This window comes from Triticum urartu, chromosome 3A (assembly GCF_056163025.1).
Source record: "Triticum urartu cultivar PI428250 chromosome 3A, HENAU_Tu73, whole genome shotgun sequence".
NCBI classification, from domain to species: Eukaryota; Viridiplantae; Streptophyta; class Magnoliopsida; order Poales; family Poaceae; genus Triticum; species Triticum urartu.
Genome location: NC_141875.1, coordinates 251,039,237 through 251,060,984, shown reverse-complemented (window position 1 = coordinate 251,060,984; position 21,748 = coordinate 251,039,237). Strand labels below are relative to the sequence as shown.

General features: G+C 48.1%; 1 protein-coding gene across 1 annotated transcript in view; it reads right to left on the bottom strand.

Moving 5' to 3' along the window:
• Window positions 1–9,963: 9,963 nt before the first annotated feature.
• Window positions 9,964–21,748, bottom strand: part of LOC147979366 (uncharacterized) — a 28,465-nt gene continuing 16,680 nt past the window's right edge. Inside the window, exon 2 of the mRNA XM_087515169.1 lies at window positions 9,964–10,316. Coding sequence (XP_087371295.1) covers window positions 9,964–10,316 — 353 coding nt within the window. The remainder of the gene's footprint in view (window positions 10,317–21,748) is intronic.

Genomic DNA, 21,748 nt, shown 5'->3' with positions numbered 1-21,748 from the left:
TGCATCAAAAACACAATCTGTCTTAAACAGGACAGTCTGTAGTAATCTGAACATTAACAATACTTATGCTACTCCAAAAATTCTGAAAGAATAGGAAAAATAAACAATTTGTATATAAATACAGTGCAAAAAATTTCATAACCATTTTACGTTCCAGTAAAAAATTTAAAATCGCGCACTACAGCCAAAGTTTCTGTCTTGCACCACACAAACCAACAAGCAATGTAAACATCCTAAAGGCAAATCTTGGCACATTATTTTTATGATACAATGGATTTGTACAAGAGGATAATTATTTTTTTTAAAAGTTTTTGTAATCAAGGGTCACAAAGTTTCCATGGGCATGAACAAAGTTCAAGGCTAGCTCCCACTTTAACAATGCTCATCTTTCTCACTTTCGCTTTTTTTTGAAAATGTTTTAGGTTCCCCTCTTTATTTTTTTTGTTTTTAAACTTTATAAAAGCACACAACAGAAATAAATGACTCTCTAAAACTTCCGGGTTGTCTCCCTAGCAGCGCTTTCTTTAAAGCCATTAAGCTAGGCATATAGTGCTCAAGTAATGGATCCACCCGGATCCCAAGATATATCAAAGCCACTTTTAATTAACAATGATTTATGATTTAGTAGTGAGCACAAAGTAACATATATCATGGAACAACAAAGTCTAACTCTCTTATTATATATTGGCATGTCATAAAAGAATAATTCATGCACACATAGTAAAGGCCAATGCATAGTCTAAACAGTTTCTTGCAATTTTATCATATTGGAAACATGGAGAGGCGGAGATGTAGTTCCTCTCTCATAATAAATGCAAGTAGGAGCAGCAAGCACATGGATATTATATCTATCAAAATCATCATGTGTACTAGTAAAACGCAACCCATCAATATACTCCTTAATAAGGGCAAACTTATCCGATATAGTGTAGTCGGGAGAATTCAAAAAGATAATAGGACTATCATGCGTGGGTGCAATTGCAACAATTTCATGTTTAATATAAGGAACTATAGCAAGTTCATCTCCATAAGCATAATTCATATTGGCATCTTGGCCACAAGCATATCAAGCATCATCAAAAAGGGATATTTCAAAAGAATCAATGGGATCATAACAATCATCATAGCATTCGTCCTTCGGTAAATTCGAAGGGAAATTAAACAATGTATGGGATAATGAGTTACTCCCATTAGATGGTGGGAACAGGTGATCAATCCTCTCTTTCTCCTTTTGTTCTTCACTCTCCTCCTCATCTTTTTCATCCAATGATCTCACAGTGTCATTAATTTCTTCTTCCATAGACTCCTTCAAAATATTAGTCTCTTCTTGGACAGTGGAGGAGTCCTCAATATATGGTTTAATATAAGGATTAGAAGCATCATTATCATAGCAATATTTAAGTATGACCAAATTTTCAGATTTGTAGAGTAGTATCACACTCTTCAATAAAAGAAGCCATTTCACAAGTACCCCTAAAAGCAACAAATTCTTCAATTTGTTGAACATCATAGTAATTATAAACACCCTTAGTATACGAAGACACGATTCCATTATCACTAAACTCACATTCGTAAGGAAGGTGTTTCGTAGGGTCTTTAGAACAACAAGTACAATGATGAATTTGATCCAGTAAAAGTTTCCCTTTTCAGATATGTGGTGTCGCTCATAACAAGCAAGCTCATCTAAACATTTGCCCTCAACAAAGCTACTTGGGGTTTCAGCCCGAGCACATAGGGATCGAAGATGATCCAAGCAAAAAGCTTCAGTAGTGTCATAGATTTTGAGTGGTTCTTCAACCATTGGTTCAGTAGGTACCACTATTTTTTGGTATTTTTTGTTTCCTACCCATAACTAAAGATAGAAAACAAGAGCACAAAATAAAAACTACTTAGCGATAAAGCAAACACACGAGAATATTCACCCCACGCTATAACTCCCCGGCAATGGCGCCAGAAAAAGGTCTTGATAACCCACAAGTATAGGGGATCAATTGTAGCATCTTTCGATAAGTAAGAGTGTCGAACCCAACGAGGAGCTAAAGGCAGAACAAATATTCCCTCAAGTTTTATTGACCACCGATACAACACTTCACACGCTTGACATTCGCTTTACCTAGAACAAGTATAAAACTAGAAGTGATTCGTAGGTGTAACGGGATAGGTTTGCAAGAATATAAAGAGAACGTAAATAAAAACTAGGGGCTGTTTTAGGTAAAGAAGCAATAAAGTTAGTATAGTGAGTGTGGAAAAGTGGTGGTAGGAGTTGCGAAATTGTCCCTAAGCAATTGACTACTTTACTACACAAATAGCAAATTTTATGTGAGAGAGGCCACTGCTAGCATGTCATCCCTGACTTGGAATTCTATGCACTTATGATTGGAACTATTAGCAAGCGTCCGCAACTAATAATGTTCATTAAGGTAAAACCCAACCATAGCATTAAGATATATTGGTCCCCCTTCAATCTCGTATGCATCGATTTCTATGCTAGGTTGATACTTCTCTCACTCTTGCCCTCCAATACATAGTCCTATCAACATACAACTAACCCTATGGTGTGATCCACGCATGCGCTCATATGATGAGCACCAAAGAACAGCAACATAACCACAAGCAAATTAAACCAATCATAGCAATTCACCAATTACCGATAGGACAACAAAAACCAATCAAAGGATGGCAACACATCATTGGATAATAACATGAAGCATAAAGCACCATGTTCAAGTAGAGGGTACAGCGGGTTGCGGGAGAGTGGACCGCTGTAGATAGATAGGGGGAGGTGATGAAGACGTTGGTGAAGATGACAGAGGTGTTGTTGTAGATCGTTGTCGTGATGATGGCCCTGACAGCGTTCCGGCGCCACCGGGAGAGAGGGCGGGAGAGCCCCCCTTCTTCCTGTTCTTCCTTGACCTTCTCCCTAGATGGGATAAGGGTTTACCCCCTAGTCCATGGCTTCCATGGCGGCGGAGGGGCGAGAGGCCCTCCGAGATTGGATCTGTCTCTCTGTCTCTCTCTGTTTCTACGTTCCAGATTCTGGCCTTTCACCGTTTCATATATTCCCGGAGATCCTTAATTCCAATTGGGCTGAAATTTTCACATGATCTGTATCCGGATATTGTCTTTCTTGTGGCGAAAGAAGGGCACCAACTGCCTTACGGGGTGGCCACGAGTGTCAGGGGCGCCCCCTGCCTCGTGGACCCCTCGGGCATCGTCTCGCGTTGATTCTTCTTCCCAAAAATCGCATATATTGCAAAAAAATCACCGTAAGTTTTTATCCCATTTATACTACGTTTGATATGGATTTCTATGAAACAAAAATCATGCGACAAACAGGAACTGGCACTGGGCACTGGATCAATATGTTAGTCCCAAAAATATTATAAAATGTTGCATGGAACAATAAAAAATTATAGATACAACGGAGACGTATCCATGGTACTTTCCGTAAAATGCTTGCTAAGTATAATGTTAACCATAGAATTGCATCCCCCTCTCATCCTCAGTCTAGTGGTCAAGTTGAACTTAGCAATAGAGAAATAAAATTAATTTTACAAAAAACTGTCAATTCGTCCCGAAAGAATTGATCTAAGAAATTAGACGATGCACTTTGGGCTTAGAGAACAGCATATAAAAATCCTATGGGTATGTCTCCTTATAAAATGGTTTATGGAAAAGCTTGTCATTTGCCTCTTGAGTTAGAACATAAAGCATATTGGGCAATTAAAGAAATCAACTATGATTTCAAACTTGCCGGTGAAAAGAGGTTGCTTGACATTAGCTCACTGGATGAATGGAGAACCCAGGCTTATGAAAATGCCAAATTATTTAAAGAAGAAGTTAAAATATGGCATGATAAAAGAATCCAAAAGCATGAGTTCAAAGTTGGAGATTATGTTCTTTTGTACAACTCTCGTTTCAGATTCTTTGTAGGAAAACTTCTCTCCAAATGGGAAGGATCTTATGTTATAGAGGAGGTTTATCGATTTGGAGCTATCAAAATAAATAATCACTACAAAAAAAGACGCATCCGTGACATTTTGGGCCGAATGAAAAAAAAATCTGTTATGCTTATGACACTTCTATGACGATAATTGTGACAAAACCGGGTATCATCGTAGATGTGGTGGGGTCCTACTTCTATGACAAAAAATCATGACAGAAAATGGGCATTTTGTCCTGGGCAGGCGAGAGACGCAGCTGCATAATATTCTTTGGGCCGTCTATGACGGAAAAAACTGTGGTAGAAGCGAGGGCAAGGAAAATATTGGGGGAGTTCCCGGTTACGGTGGATGGTCGGGGCCGAGCGATGCGCGTTTCTCTTGTATGTACGAGCGTGTGTGTGAGGCGTTGTGCTCTAACTGAACCCGAGCGATTGCACTGCAGGCTACGCGTTACTGAACCCAAGTGATTCCTTCGCTACTGCTGCTAACTGAAGCCGATCGAAGCTGCCTCTGGATGAACAGTGAGTGTTGTGGGAAGGGGGGTTGGATTAATAGTTCCCAGTGGGGGGTTGGATGAATAGGACCCCGTGGTAGTAGAGGCCGTTGCCGCTGGATGAACAGGACCCCAATCGATCGAGCCGGTGGGTGAACAGTAGCCCGTGGAGGGGTGTTTGAACAAACCCCTGTGGAAAGGGCTGGTTGAATAGTAGCCGGTGGAGGAGTGGTGGAGGCTGGATGAACAGGAGCCCGTGGATGAACAATCGCAGGTGGAGGCTGGAGGAGGTTGACGGTGGATGAACAGTAGCCCGTGGAGGAAGTCGATGGTGGAGATGAATAGTATCTCGTGGAGTCCCATTTTGCGGTACGCCACACCCCTCCCGATGAACAGGACCCCCGTTTCGACCGTAGCGCTCCAACGCAAGTCCGTTTCCTCCATTTCACGGTACGCCACACCTCCCCCGATCAACAGGACCCCGTTTCGACTGTAGGAGGTCCAAGAGAAGTCCGTTTGCTCCATTTTGCGGTACGCCAGACCCCTCCCGATGAACAGGATCTCGTTTCGACCGTGGCTGGTCGAACACAAGGCCGTTTCATCCGTTCCGCGGTATGCCAGGCCTCGTTTCCATCGGTTGTTCCGTCCAAGCCGGTTGGCTCCCGATGAACATGATGTATCCCGTTGCCTCCCGATGAAAATGATGCATTCCGTTGCCTCCCCATGAACACGACGATGGCGTAGCTTCTCCATTCTGACCCAGCCATGTACACAAGTCCTGGTCATACGTATGCGCGAGTAGGCGTTCGAGACCCCGCTCGTATGTATGTATGTGGCCGTATTTACTTTCTTGCACCTGGCTGTACGTATGTGTACATGATACGTGCACGCCTCTACTACGACACGTGCGCGCCTCTACATCGACCATATGTATGTACACATTTGCGACCAGAATGACAATGCTACATACACTTCGACCAGGTGGGTCCCGACTGTCAGGCACTTCCTTGCGTGCGAAGATGTAGCTGGTGGGTCCCAATAGTCAGGGGGCGAATCATTTTTTGCCTGTAATATGGACGCACTTCCTTGCGTGCCAAGATATAGCTGGTGGGTCCCAGCAGTCAGGGGGTAAATGTTTTTTCATGAAATACGGCGGCCCGTCCGGTGGGTCCCTGCTGTCAAGTGGAGGAATCATTTTTTTTCTGCGTAATAAGGAGGCACTTCCTTGCTGCGGCCATGGACCCAGCTGTCAGCATCTCCACGTGCAGTACTCTTCCGATGGAAGTCATTCCTTGGCCACATTGACCATGTCGCGTCGAGAGCACCAGGGCAGTGGACGACGGCGAGGCCTAGGAAGGGGACGAGGCGGAGCCGGGGAAGACGTGGCAGTGGAAGCCCACATGGACAAGAGTATGAGGGTTCACTGGTTCGGCTGCGGTGTGAGCCTACCGTTGCCGTAGGGCCTGGCCAGCGATGGGAGTAGTAGGGGTGGTGAGGCCTTAACGGCAGCACATCCGGTCACTAGAGGCAGGAGCAGGCGGTCTCGCCGGTGCTGGTTTTGGCGGCTGGTGCACGAAGAGTAGCGATTGAAGAAACAATAGGACTGTATGATTCAAATCCAAAGGTCACTGCTGCTTGAATTGTTTGTTGACTAAGTTGACAAAGCCCTGCATATGCGTCAACTTAGTAGGCCCACAAGTCAGCTTCCGAACCGATGCGCCCCAGATGTCAGTGGGAGGAATCATTTTTTTCGCCTAATAAGGAGGCAGTTGATTGCGTGCGGCCAGGCCAGCAGAGGGAGTAGGGTGGGCAGGTGAAGCCTGCGTGGCATGATAGAGGGCCACAAGAGGAGGTAGCAGGCAGTCCCGCCGACGTTGGTTTAGGTGGCTGGAGTAGGAATATCAGAGATTGAAGAAGCACGTCGGCCGTTGGATGGACATCCAACAATCACTGCTGCTAGCATCGTGTGTTGACTTACAAAGCATTGCATAAACAAGTCAGCCTCGAAATTTGTGGCATGTACAGCCCATTTGCTATTATTTTTATAATTTTTACTCATTTTCTAATTCATATGGAATTTATTGCAGCCCATTTCCATTTTTAGAATTACTACCCATGTTCTGGTCAGTACCAGGGTTGAAAAATTGAACTAAAATGTGCGAAATTTTGAAAATTCACATTTTTTTGCTGGGGAACAAAATATTCTTGATCCAAAAAATTATTAAACATAATAAAACAAATTTAAAAATAAATTAGTACTATGTCATGTTAAAATCCAATGAAATATAAAATATCAGTGAAGAACAAAAACAAAAAAAGAAACTAATTTTCCCATTTATTTTTAACAGACAATGACCAAACTCTTTGGCCAGGCCATAATTCATCCCTCCTCGTCTTGAAAGATTTGCAGCCCAGTAAGTCGGAGAAAACAAATAGGCCTAGCTTGGGTATTCTTCAAAAATAAATAGTGGCCTACGTAATGTGATGTTCCATCTCCTGTAAGAGGATTAGCTGGCAGTTTCATCTCCTGTAAGAGGATTAGCTAGCAGTTTCTCTGTCATACCCAAAGGAATTTCAAAGTAAACATTTTCAGTAGGTTTAGTAGGTTGATGAGAAACTCTTTGATATACTGGTCAGGGTGAAGATACCCTGAACAAGCCCCTTAAAGGATTGTTTCCATAGTAACAAGTGACAGTAAATTTCAGCACACTATATAAATTTTTCCTTACCAAATTCCACCAACCAAAGGCGCTTCACTCCCCGGCACCGGAGCCAGAAAAGAGTCTTGATGACCCACAAGTATAGGGGATCTATCATAGTCCTTTCAATAAGTAAGTGTGTCGAACCCAACGAGGAGCAGAAGGAAATGAGACGCAGTTTTCGGTAAGGTGTTCTGTGCAAGCACTGAAGGTATCGGTAATAGATAGTTTTATGATAAAGTAATTCGTAACAGGTAACAAGTAACAAAAGTAAACAAGGTGCAGCAAGGTGGCCCAATCCTTTTTGTAACAAAGGACATGCCTGGACAAACTCTTATATAAAGGAAAGCACTCCCGAGGACACCTGGGAATTATCGTCAAGCTAGTTTTCATCATGCTCATATGATTCGCGTTCGTTACTTTGATAATTTGATATGTGGGTGGACCGGTGCTTGGGTACTCCCTTCCTTGGACAAGAATCCCACTTATGATTAACCCCCTCGCAAGCTTCCGCAACTACGAAAGAAGAATTAAGGTAAACCTAACCATAGCATGAAACATATGGATCCAAATCAGCCCCTTACGAAGCAACGCATAAACTAGGGTTTAAGCTTCTGTCACTCTAGCAACCCATCATCTACTTATTAATTCCCAATGCCTTACCCTAGGCCCAAACAATGGTGAATTGTCATGTAGTCTACGTTCACATAACACCATTAGGGGAAAGACAACATGCATCTCATCAAAATATCAAACGAATACCAAATTAACATGACTAATTATAACAAGACTTCTCCCATGTCCCCGGGAACAAACGTAACTACTCACAAATCATATTCATGTTCATATTCAGAGGGGTATTAATGTGCATAAAGGATCTGAACATATAATCTTCCACTGAATAAACCAACTAGCATCAACTACAAGGAGTAATCAACACCACTAGCAACCCACAGGTACCAATCTGAGATTTTGAGACAAAGATCGGATACAAGAGATGAACTAGGATTTGAGAGGAGATGGTGCTGGTGAAGATGTTGATGGAGATTGACCCCCTCCCGATGAGAGGATCGATGGTGATGACGAGATGGTGACGATTTCCCCCTCCCGGAGGGATGTTTCCCTGGCAGAACAGCTCCGCCGGAGCCCTAGATTGGTTCCGCCAAGGTTCCGCCTTGAGACGGTGGCGCTTCGGCCCGAAAGCTTCCTTCTGATTTTTTCTAGCGCAAAAGACACCTTATACCAAAAGATGGGCATCAGGGGGCATCTAGGTGGACCATGAGGCAGGGGGCGTGTGTCGGATCATGGGTTCCGGCAAAACCCTCGAGGTTCGAACACTGGGGTTCATGCGAAGGTTTTCTCCCTATCGATCCATGCCCTAGCTCGCAAAGATCTCGCAGATGAACTCCACGAACTTGCAACACAAAGACACAAGATTTATACTGGTTCAGGCCACCATTGTGGTGTAATACACTACTCTAGTGTGGTGGTGGTGGATTGCCTCTTGGGCTGGTGATGAACAATACAAGGGGAAGAACAGCCTCCTGAGGTTGAGGTGTTCTTGTGCTTGGCGAACTTGTGTGGGTGAGATGCCTCTGAATGAGTTCTTCCTTTTTCTCTACTGTGGTGGCTAGTTCTACTTATATAGGCCTTGGTCCTCTCCCCAAATATTGAGCGGGAAGGGAGCCAACAACGGCCAATTTGAAAGGGGACAGCTAGTACAGCTTATCCTGACAATAGTAGTCTTCGCCTGCAAAAGACTCTGGTGGTGACGCTGTCTTGGGCTCCATGGTGACCTCCATCTTGCCGTCCTGCTGGTCTTTGTCTCATTCCACCGATATGGAAACCTTTCCTTGATGCCTCGGTACTCCACGCCTGCGCTTCCCCCTTGGCACCAAAGGGGAAATAATGACGCTGCGCGCGCTCGCACCCGCCGCACGCCCGCCTGGTCTCGATTGTCATGGCTCATGTCACGAGGACCTCGCGAGGTTTGTCTTGCCTTGATCTCTCCACCCCTCGTGAGCCTGCTTGGTGAGGCCGCTCCTAAGGAGGTCTTGCGTCGTCCACCTCGTGAGGCTTGGATCCTCACGAGGGTCTTGAATACCTCGTCGATGAAGATGGACCATACAGACCTGCTAACTCAGCCGCGCCATGGGACGCAGGTAGGCAAGTCTGGGGACCCCCGTTCCCAAAACACCGACAGTAGCCCCCGGGCCCAAGGCACACTCGGGCTTGGCTTCGAGGCCAAGCCAAAGGTTAATCCCGAAGCACCGCGGGCCCCAAAAGCATGCGGCCTCGATTGACGCGCGGCGGTTGATTAGACGTGGGCGCCTCTGCTTTCCCATGCTGCCTCAGCAACTGCCCGACTTGACAAGTGCCTGCGACATGCAAGGAAAACCATCATTACCTGTGATCGTGGGGGCGCTGGTTGGCCTTCTCCTGCTATAAATGAGGAAGGGGGCGGAGCCCTCGTCCCCCACTTATTCCCATTCCACTTGCTTCTTCTTCCCCCGCTCTACTTCTAGTAGCAACTTCAATGGCGCCGATCCGAAGGTTCTCCGTTGAGGAGAAGGGAAAGCTTCCCCTCGACTTGCCGGCGCTGCTTCCGATGAAGAAGAGGTCGGTCCACCGTCGTGACGCTACGGCGATGCAGGTGATGATGAGGCCTTGGTGTGAGCGGCCTCCTCTTGGGTATCCACTGCCCTTGCACGCCCAAGCCGGGGGCTCGGGAGGGAGGAGCAACGAGCGTCGACGCGCACACCGCGGGCATGGTCGACGCGCTGCGGCGACGAGTGGTGTCGCTCCTGGAGTCCACGCCGCGGGATCCTCACGTGAGCTCGTGCTGTGGGCGGCGATGCCCCCAAGCTCCTGGATCCGCTTCCCGCGCTTCTTCTCTGACGTAATGCCTCCGAGGGGGCCTCTCGAACTCTGGTTGCAGCATGCCGACTGCGACGCTCCGGCGACCGGAGCAGAGGTTGAAGCAGTCCCCACCGGCTAGATCTTCATGACCCGTGGCTGGGGCGAGGTCGCACGGGTTTGCCGTGCGGACGGCGCCCTCACGATCCACTTCGATTACGATGGCGCCTCCACGCTGTTCTTCAAGGTCTTCGACGTGGAGGGTCACCGCTTGGAGTGTTACCTCGAAGGGGAGCGCCAGGATGAGGCGCACCCCGCTCACGGCTGCTCCAACAACAGCGACTCTTGGGAGTCTAGCGGTTCTCCCGAGATCTACGAGACTCCGGAGACGAGCGATGACAGCCACGTGCCCCCGAGCTCTCGCCGCACCCGGAGCACGGCCGTAGAGTCCGGCCACCGCCGTCACTGATCTGGATAGGGTTGGCGCCGGCCTCCCGCGGCCCACTTTTGATGATGACGTCGGCCGCGGGGGTGTGTAGATAGGATTCTCCTAGGTTCTCGTCTTTTGTTCCCTCTGAGGAATCGAGAAGTACCCCATGGGGGCATGTAAAGAGTCTGCAATATCTTTTGTTGATATTATCCCAATTATGGAAGCCTTGTGAGCGCAAGTCCTATTTAGGCTCGGTCTTCCCTTTCCAATCTCGCGACAGCTTGTTGCTCTACGCTGACAAGTCCCGGTCCCCAGGCAAGCTTCAGCCGTCGCTGGTATGCCAGGTTGCGTGCCGTGGTCAAGGCCAGGAGGTAAGCGGCCCGAGGTCCAGTAAGAGCTCCTCAGGCGGGATGCTCAGGGGTTCCCCTTTAGCGCTCAAGCAGCTGTGGTAAGATAAGAAAGGGAGGCGACGTTGCCGCAACAGGGCTGCGGCGAGCGTGTCCCCTAGGTCCCAACGATTAGTTGATCTAAGCTCATGACTTATCTTGGCGGTTCAGGGTCGATTCTTCGTGATGCGCCAGACCTGTGCGCGAACATCCGCAGCGTAGCTAGGTTAGGCCCATACGAGCCTTCCCCTTTCCTATGCTCTCCTTTGTGCTCTACGTCCTCAGGTCCCGGCCCTCGAGCGAGCTTAGCCGCCGCTGGTATGCCAGGGGGTGAGGGCTGGAGAGCCAGTAAGAGCTCCTGAGTCGTGATGCTTAGGAGCCCCCCTTTTAACGTGCAAGCGGATTACTTGGAAGAGATGGGAGCTCGCGGTGCCGCCTAGTGTTATCCTCATGAGATTCATGTGAGCCAGCACAAGGGAGAACACGATCTGCCATTATGGTTACCAACATGCCGCTGGTTGCTCCGCGAGGGGGTGAAGGCACTGAGGGCCCGGTGAGGTGATGTGTGCGGGGCGTGCCACGAGCCAGAGCTCGACCGCTCAGGTTTTTTGACGTGGCAGGGACGGACCCATGCACCATCGCCATGCCGGCGTGAGGAGGCCCCGTGGGAGGCGACGATTGAGAAGGTAGCAATCATACATAGAATAAACATGAGAGTAGCAGGCTTAAGTAAGTGCATGGGAGATACGTGCCAGTGGGTCAGGCCCGAGCGGCTTAGGGATGATGCAGCCCGAGGGGCGCTCCCAACAAGGTAAGCTAAAGACATAAAAGGGATACATGCCATAGGGATGGACCCACGCGGCCTAGGAGTGATGCAGCCCGAGGGGCGCTCCCAACTAAATGAACTTGGAAAATGTCACCTGGTTATGTTGACGAAGGAGAGTTGGGGTAGCTGAAGGTGCGCAGCGAAGGGGTTGCTTCTCACGAGCCACCTGGGCCCTGAGCCTCAGGAGGCTCGGGGCTCAGGTGGTTCCTTGAGGACCGTCTCCATCTCCATCAGGACGGCGTGGTGCCTGGCCTCCTGAGCTGCTAGGATGCGCCATAAGTTGCGCTGGTAGGCGGATGACATGCTCGGCAGGCCAACGGGCATGCGAATGTAGCTGTGCGGTGGGCCCTCGCAGCGTCCCACGCGCGAAGGCTAGAAAAGCTCCTAAGAAGCGGCACTGTTGAGCCCTAGAAAGTCAATGCAGACGCGCAACCCGGCATCCTCGCCTGGATGGGAAGCTGCGCCTTGTGAGTGGTAGTCGCCCCGCATGGCCCTTGGGTCTTGCAATTCCTGGGTGGTCTTGGTGATGAACTCCTGAACGGTGGGTGATCCTTGCCCTGTGCCCTCCTGAGGGAAACATGCCATGAATCACGCCTCCGAGTGGTGCCCAAGCGCCTCCCTCGTGATGTGGGCAAGGTCTGAGGCCTTCCATAAGAAAGCCCCCAAGCCCTGCCCAAGAAGGGCGCCGGGCTTCCTATGCGATGGAGGAAGCCGCCCCGGGAGCGGGCGCTGATCCTGACGAGGCTCCGGCTATGACGCCACCCTCCTGAGGTCCTGCATGGCGCAGCTGCTTCCTCTTCTTGGGGTGACCTTAGGAGGGCCCTCGCCCTTGCTGTCGGGGTCGTCGATTGCTGCAGCTTGGAAGGCACGCTCGAGGGAGCACACCGCATCTCTTTCTTCACATGGAACCGTGATGATCCCGCCGCTTCCCGGCATCGTGAGGACATTGTAGCTGTGATGGGTCACTGCCATGAACTTGGCCAGGGCTGGATATCCAGGATGGCATTGTACGGAAGACGGATGTGCGCGACGTCGAAGTCGATGAGCTTGGTGCAGTAGTTCTTGCGTTCCTCGAAGGTGACAGGGAGGCGGACCTGCCCTGTCGGTATGGTGGAACCGTCAGTCACTCCTGAGAAAGGCTTGGTAGGCTAAAGGTGGTCATATGGCACTTGGAGGTTGTTGAACATGTCGACGGACAGGACGTTGAACCCTACACCGCCATCGATGAGGGTCTTGGTAACTTGCACATTGCTAATGACTGGGGAGCAAAGCATCGGGAGGGCGCCAGCGGTAGCTCCGCACTTGAGCTGATCTGCCGAGTTGAACGTGATGGGGCACTGGGACCATCAGAGCGGGCGTGTGGCTTCGAGCTTGGGGAGGACTGCATTCACTTCATGAGCAAACTGCTTGAAGATACGCTGCGAGGCTGGGGCCTGGGCTCCGCCCAAGATGTAGGCGATAGCACGCGGTTCCTGGAAGCCCCCAACCCCCTCGTCTTGATGGTGTTCGTCATTCCTTCTTGGCGGTGGCGGCAGCGGAGGGAGTCCGACGTTGCCTTGAGGATGATCCTCACGAGGCTGATCCCTCAAGGCGCCCTCGCGAGGCTGATCCTGCCAGTGATCCTCATGAGGCCGGTCACGCCACTCCTGGCGCGGGCCACGGTCGTCCCAGCGTCTGGCACCACGTCCTCCTCCTCGGCCGTAGCCCCAGTCGCCGCGCTCGGAGCGTCGACCGAAGCGTCCTTCGCGCATGACTCTGAGCTCTTGACAGTTGCTAGTGTTGTGGGTATTCAGGTTGCGGAAGGCGCAAAACAGACTGCTGCTCTTGGATGACTCTTGTTGGTCTCTGCCACACTTGGTGTCTGGTTCCGCTGCGAGCATGGCTGCTCCCTTGTGCTTCAAGTCCTTGGCCTTGGCTTTCTTCTCCTACGGGTATGTGGCTGGGAGCTCGAGGAGGGATAGGCGCCCCTCCTCAGCTCTTGCGCACTTGGTCGCCAGGTTGAACAACTCCAGGGACTTGCACAGCTCCTCGTGGATAGCGAGCTCTTCCTTCATCGTGACGTCGCGAACGCCATCAGGGAACGCAGAGATGATGGCCTCGTCCGTCACCTTGGGGATCTTGAGGCAGACGTTGTTGAAGCGCTGGATGTACTTCTGGAGGGTCTCCCCCGGTTGCTGCCTGACGCGGCGCAGGTCACCTGCAGCTGGCGGGTGGTCGCGAGTGCCCTGGAAGTTGGCGACGAAGCGGTTGCGCATCTCGTCCCAGGAGGAGATCAAGCCTGGTGGCAGGTTCAGGTGCCAGGAGCGGGCGCCATCTTTGAGAGCCATGGGAAACCAGTTCGCCATGACTTTCTCGTCGCCGTTGGCCGCTTCGATGCTCAGCTCGTAGAGCTGCAACTACTCCATGGGGTGCCCTGGAACTCGTATAGCTGCTCAGCTCGTAGAGCCCCAAGATGAAGTTTGTTCCTCCACAAGAGAAGTATGATCCTACTTCTTTCAAGGGGACACAAGCTCAAGATGATCTTCTACCACAAGACCACAAGCAAAAAGGCAAGGACAAGCTTCAAGAGGAAATTGATGCATTTGAAGAAGCACCCAAGGCCTTGGTCAAGTGGGTTCCCAAGACCACATCAGGTTCTACTTCATCAAGTACAACTACAACTCCAAGGGTTCCCATCAAGATGGTGTGGATCCAGAAGAAGAAGAACTAGAGAGTTCTTGAGGGTGACTCCGCCAACATACTTCACTCCTATCATTTTGGCGAGGAAAGTGAAAACAACTTCCATATCTTGCACTAGTTCAAGGAGTCACAAACCCTCTTGTTGGTAAGACAAGGGACAAGGTAACCTAATACTTTCATGGACATCATCTTGTGTATGCATCAATCTATGTCTATGGATATCCTTGTTTGTTCCTTATAGGACTAACCCGTGTAGGTATTGAAAGTGTAACTCACTCCAAAGGATTGCTCCAAATGATCTACATCAACATTGAGCATCTACATCTTCAACACCTACATGAAGTCATCATCGACAAAACCCAAGGTTAGTTCATCCCTCTTAGGGGGCATATCACATCTAGGGGGAGCTTTTCTCTAACCAATTGAGCTAAAGCAACTCTAATGGTGTGAACACAACAATGCTTTATGTAAAAGTGGTAACCCCAGTTGTGCTTAAACGATGAGTATGACCTATGATCAAATGTTCTCATTTGACTCCTAAGTCAATATACTCATATATAGATGACCTAGTCATCGCCAAATTGCTTGATAGATGCTAGAGTGTTTGTGCATTCTTTGTCACATATTTCATTTGTCCTTTTATTGGGTGAGCATGTTGGTTGCATATTTTACTCATTTGAGTACATCCATTTGTTGTTTTGACTATTTGGCTCTTTCCTTTTTGCCAAATGTATGAAGAAGAATGCCTAAGAACTCCCTATAGCTATCTATGCTTTTCTCGTCTCAAACTCTATTCATGCTACATCACAAAGTTTGATCAAGTCAGATTAGAACCACTCTGTGTAAGGAGCACTCAGAGTTCCTGATTCGTCAGACTTAAACCTCCAAAACCTCTTTGTGCATCTCGGTCTGACCGATTCATCCTTTTCGGTCCTACCGAGTCACTAAGTTGATCTAGGGTTTTTCAGTGTCGGTGCAACCGATTAGAACCTTTCGGTCACACCGAGTTGCAGTAACTGCCTGCAATTTTGCATCTTGGTGCCACCGAGTCGTTCCAGTCGGTCACATAGACAGGGTCAGGTTATATATACCAACGGGCCAAAATTTGGAAATTTTTCCGAACCTCCTCGCCCGCGCATAACCTACTCTGCCTCCTCGGGTCTCCGAATCATCCTCTTGTCGCTAGCGACCTCCCGCCGCTGATCTCTGCCGCCGTCAACGGAAATCTTCACCGCCGGTACCGCCGTAGCAAATTCGTTGCCGAACTAGGGTACGAACTTGATCATTGTGCTAATCCTTAACTCCGATTCTTAGCATATTGCTTTGCCATGATTCTTGCCACGAATCAAATCATCCTGTCCAGCAAAAGCATCCCGTAGACTAGTTTTGATTTGAAAATTTAGGATTAGGTCTCCGCCGAATTCATCTCAGACCGACCGATATGTAGAAATCGGTCTCACCGATTTTGGCTTAGGCCAGAGCACACGCGTTTTCGGTCTGACCGAAAATTGCAAATCGATGTGACCAAGTTCAATTCTCTGTGAAACCCTAGCAGTCTCGGTGCCACCGAACTATGACTCAGTCTGACCGAGTTCACCAGTTTAGGTTCCAAAAACTGCTTCGGTATCACCGAGTTTACAAATCGGTAGATTCGAAATGCTTTCTGTGAAGAACTAAAACTAAGTTTTTGAGTCAATCTTTTTGCAAAACTCCTGTACTTTGTGATGCTCATCTACTCTACCTCATCTATAATCTATTCACAGGGTCTGCTGACAGTTTGCCTGCATGTTGTTTGACCAAAGTGATAGCCAGAACAAGTCTAAGGAGCAGGTTCAACTGAGTGAGGGCACTAGTCCCTCCAGTTCATCTGATGATGGCAGCAGGAGCACACCAATTAACTTGCCAAAGGCAGCCACCAGAACAAGAAAGAAGAAGACCTCAGATTCAGAGGATGAGGACTATGTGTCTGTTGAGGAAGAAGTCAGCTCCAAGAAAAAGGTGCTAAAAAAGGAGTATGGCTCAGCTGCTACAGTCAAGCCAGGGATGCATAAGAAGGCACCAGCAAAGAGAATCCCCATATCTAAGGCCAGAGCATCCATTGCTGAAACCTCCAAGCCATCTGAAGAGGCAGTTGGAGAAGGCAAGAAAAGGAAGGAAAGGGTCAAGAAGACCACTGCCAGAGTGCTTGGCAGATCATCAATTATGAGAGATGATGATGAAGAGGATGCTGCACCAGCACCCAAAGCTCAAAAGCTCATGCGAGATGCAATCAGATCAGGGGCTGCTCCATCTAAGCCCAAAGCTGCTCCCAAGGCAGCTGCTCCAGCTCAGAAGCCCAAGAGAAGCACTAGAAACATTTCTGCTGAGGGAAACAACAAGGCCCCAGTGCCTGAAGCTGCTGAAGAAGATGAAACTCAAGTGCTAAGGAAGCTGAAACCCAAGATCCCTGACAATAATTATGCACATCCAGTCACAGAAAACATGAAAATCAGGAAGGATGCGGGATTGAGAATATGGAGAGAGTCTGATCCATATGCTATCAGCAGAAGAACTGCTGTGGACTACAGGTTTCACACTAAGGAATAGCAGGACTTCTATGAGACAGTGTTGCTTGACAAGAAGCCCATTGTGTGTGACATGAAATGGGTAGACTGGGGTACATCTAGAAGAATGAAGATCACTATCCTAGAGTGTATGACAGCTTTAAGGCATGTGGAGTTGATGAATTCATTGCACAAAAGCTCACCAAGTGGAATGATGAGTTGATCATGCAGTTCTACTACACTGCCCACTTCTATCCAGATGGGAAGATTGTTTGGATGTGTGAGGGTACCAGGTACCAGTCGTCTATTGATGAATGGGCTCATTTGATCAATGGCCCAAAAGAAAGTGAGGATGCCTTGGATGTTTTGCAGAGAAAAAGAAAGACCACAACACTATGGCCAACATGTACAAGGAGATCCCAGATGCTGCCTTGGATACGCACAAGTTTGGATCTGTCCACTACCTGTTGTCTGGTCTTCCTACCATGAACTAGATTCTGAGGCACACACTGCTACCCAAGTCAGGTGATCACAAGATGATCAGAGAACATGCTATAAACTTGCTGCACATATTTGATGTCCCATAGAAGTTCAAATTCATGAGCCTGATTGTTGAGACAATCAAGAGGACTCCTGCTGATCAGAAGAGGAGTTGTGGGTATGCTCCACAAATTCAGGAGCTCATTAACTCAAAGATGGGCATAGGCACATATCTTTTGGACAAGGAACACCTGCCCATCTATCCTAAATTTGAAGACAACACCATGGTGATGGAGGAAAATGAACCATCTTCAGCTCGAGCACATGAGAAGAGAGAGAAGGCAAAGGCAGAGAAAGCTGCAAAGATGCCAACTGTTGAAGAGGCATCTCAAGTGTTCTTGAAATCCAAAAAAGATCAACTTGGATATCTGATCCAAACCACCATGAGGATTGAGAAGGGCTTGGCCACCTTGACTAAGAACCAGGAGAGTTTGGAGAGGATCGTTGAGAAAAAGTTCTATGATCTGGATGTCAAGGTAACTCAGATCCAACCTGCAGTTGAGTAGCTATAGGAGGAAGCAGAGGAGAGGAAGGGCAAGTCTACTACTGATGCTTTCAAGTGAGTGCCACGAGGTCCAAGGTCTGCTGTAGTGCCTAAGACAGATACTCTAGCTTCAGTGTCAGCACCAGCAGCCATAGCTACAGTTCCACCTCCAGCACCCACTCCATCAGCTCCAACTACTTCATCGGAAGCCTTCGTCCTTGGGGTTCTCTCTACACCACCTCCCGAAGATCAAGCCTGAGCGTCGTTTAGCACTATGCATTTTTGAACTTTTTGGTAACTTGTTGCCAAAGGGGGAGAAAAATGTATAGATCATAGGATTCGAGAGAGAGTGTTGGTTTTTATCTCTCTTGCTATTTTTTTTTGAAACTTTATTGTGTGCTTGTGTGAGCTACTTGTGAGATACTTGTTGATCATGTGTTTGATCATTTGCTACCCTTAATGTTTGGTTGACTGATGCTATCTTTTATATCTCTTATATGATCATTCATTTGCGTGGTGATGAGTGCATGCTTTTAATCTCTATCATTTTGAGCGCTCCACCAAGATGTATGTGACATGGAAGAGTAAACCATGATCCTAATCGATTGTGCATTTGCATTCAAAAGCAAATTTTAAATAATGCACAAATTTAGGGGGAGCTCTTGCTTATCACATACTTCTCAAAAGCGACGATGTTTTTCAACTACTATTTATCATTTGTCGAAGCTTTGATCTATATGTTGTCATCAATTACCAAAAAGGGGGAGATTGAAAGTGCAACTATCCCTGGGTGGTTTTGGTAATTCCTAACAACATATAGCTCATTGAGCTAATGCTATTTCAAGATGAATAATTCAGGAAAGCTCAATGGTTGGCATGGCAAGGATTAGAAAGTGGACCCTTCAAAATGCTAAGGATAAAAGATTGGCTCAAGCTCAAAGCACAAGACTCTACATTTTCTATTTTAGTGATCCAAGATCACATTGAGTCTATAAGAAAAGCCAATACTATTAAGAAGGGACGAGGTGTTTCCTAATGAGGTGCTTGCTCAAAATGCTTAGTGATATGCTCCAAAACCCTCCACTACTTTCTCATATCCACATATGTCCACACCAAAAGTCAAACTCGGCCCCACCGATTCTTTCTATCTGGCGCGACCGAGTTCAGTTGACATAGCCACTGCCAGAAACCCTAATCTTTTCGGTCTCACCGATAGGATCTCAGTCTCACCGAGATGGGATTGTAATCTCTCTGTTTCCCTTCGTAACGTTTTGGTCAAATCGAGATGAGCGATCGGTCCCACCGAGATTGCAATGTAAACTCTCCGTTTCCCTTTTGTAACACTTCGGTCCAACCGAGATGAGCGAATCGGTCCCACCGAGTTTGCCTGACCAACTCTCTGTTAGTCCATTACCAAAATCGGACTCACCGAGTTTGTGTAATCGGTCTCACCGAGATTATGTTATGCCCTAATGCCACATCCCTAGTTCTGGTATGTTATAGGTTTGCTTTGTGCATCATGTTTAATTTTCAAATGAAGTTGAATTGGGGATTGATAAACCCTAGCACAAATGCAATTGAAATAGGTTCAACCAAAATATTTTCAATGACCTCAAAATATCCTTTTAAAATGTTCATGATCTATGGAAAAAGGTGAAAGCCTCTACCAGAGATGATGCATATTTTTCCAGGACATTTCGGTCATTGAATTAAATCATTATGGTAATTGAGTTGGAGTTTAAAATTTACCATTAAATATTGGTTGCTCCAATTTTTCTAAAATTTGTTGTGTGGTTTGAAAATATTTCAAATATTCCTCACAAAAATTTACAGAATTAACCACAGTGTTTTGGTTAGTATTTTATTTGCAAAACAGTAGTAGAAATTAGAAAAACTGAAACAAATAAGAGAGGGAGAAAGCACTTACCTGGCGCTCACCTGGTAGCCCATCTGGCCGGCCCAGCCCACCAGGGGCAGGGAGGTCTTCTTCCTCCCGCCAGTCGGATGCACAGCGCATGCCCGACGCGCGCACGGCCGCCGCACGCCACCTCCTGCCTCCCTACTTGCTCCCGCGACCCCTGGAGACGCCACACAGACCCCCTCGACTCTCTCTCACTCTCCCTTCGCTCTCTGCTCTCTCCCCTGGCCTCTAGCCCCTCTCCCGAGCATACCCGAACCCGCTCGTCGCCACTGACGCCGTTCACCATAGTCACCGTGCCCCTCTGGCCTCTCATCTTGCCCCAGAGCTCCGCCTCGCCGCCTGCTACATCCTCAACGAGCCAGGCGACCCGGGAAGCTCTGCATCAACGCCATCTCCATCTTCTTCATCGTCGGCCACTGAAGCTCACCGGAGTGGATTCGTGAGCTCCAGACCCTCCCCGGCCTCGCCGTTGACTCTGCTAGATTCGCCGTGAGCCGTTGTTTCTTTCCCCTCTCTCCCCGTGCTCGTCCGCGCCTTCTAGCCACCGTGGCCATCGGAGCCGATTGCTCCTCGCCACCGGCCATGTCGCCACCGCAGCTACGGCCGTGCAAGCACGCGTCTAAGCTTACCACTGAGCTCACCGCACCCCCATGAGTCCAACGCGCCTAACCGTGGCTCCTGCCATGCCCTGCACCGTCGACTCGTTCGACGCCTGAACGCTGGCTGCCGCACTTGCCATCACTGCCGTCATTCTGGGCCATCTCCGGCAAAGCTGAGGGCACCACTGGATGCGCGCAAGCGCCACCAACCCGTAGCCACAAACCGCTCGTCGAACGGTGGCCTGTAGAGCAAACCCGACGCGGGCACCGTCGCGGCCTGTCGTCACCGGCGGTTAAACGCCGGTGGCTGACGTGGCACCATTAGTTAGGTGCTAATCATGTTTAGTTATTGCATGTGTCAATGACATGTGGGTCCCCGAGCATAGTTACGTTAGTCTAATTTTCTGTTAAGATTAGTACAAATACATGTGGACCCCACGTATCCGCTTTGACTTTGGTCAAGTCAACGTGGACCGGTCCCACCTGTCATCCACCAAACCAGTCTGAGACACTGACGTATGGGTCCCACAAGTCAGGTTTGACCTGGCCGACCCAGTTGACCTGCTGACATCACAGCTATGTCATGCTGACGCAGTAAATCATTTTCTGGATTTTAAATAATTAGAAAATTCTAGAATATGTCTCAAACTTCTAAAAATCATAGAAATTCAACGGTAGCTCAGAATGAAATAAATTATATATGAAAAATTATCAGAAAAATGCAAGAATCCATTTATGCCAGTTACATGCATGAAAAACAAACTTATACATGCTGTATAAGTGAAAACATAATATGGGCATTTTAAGTGCTTTATTTTGAATTGCATTTGAATCTTTGATTCAAATGGGCTTCAACCAACTTGGTAGCATCTTGCATTAGCCCAAACACTAGCATTTGCACATGCCATGTTCATGCATCATTTTGTTGCATTTGTTTGTGTGTTGATCACCGGCACCGTTTCTTCTCGATAGGTTCCACTCCGGAAGGTGTTCCCGAGTACCTGTCAGAGGAGCCGTACCCCTTCGTCGTTCTATCAGGCAAGCAAACCCCGTTGAGCATCTCGATAAATCCCACTCTCTCGCTCTTGCTTCTTATATTGCATTAGGACAACAATGATTCAACTACTACTTTTCTGCTGTGGTAGTTGAACCCATTCCTCTACATGACCTGTCATTGCCACCGTAAATAGTTGAAACCCACTAGCATGAGTAGGAGTTGCTTGAGCCTTGATGTGCCTACTCATCCATGCTTGTTTTGTTTATGCCAGCTATGCTTAGAGTTGTGTCAGGTCTGATTCATCGGGAATGAATTGGAGTGGTGAACATGTTCTACCGATAAAGGCTAAGT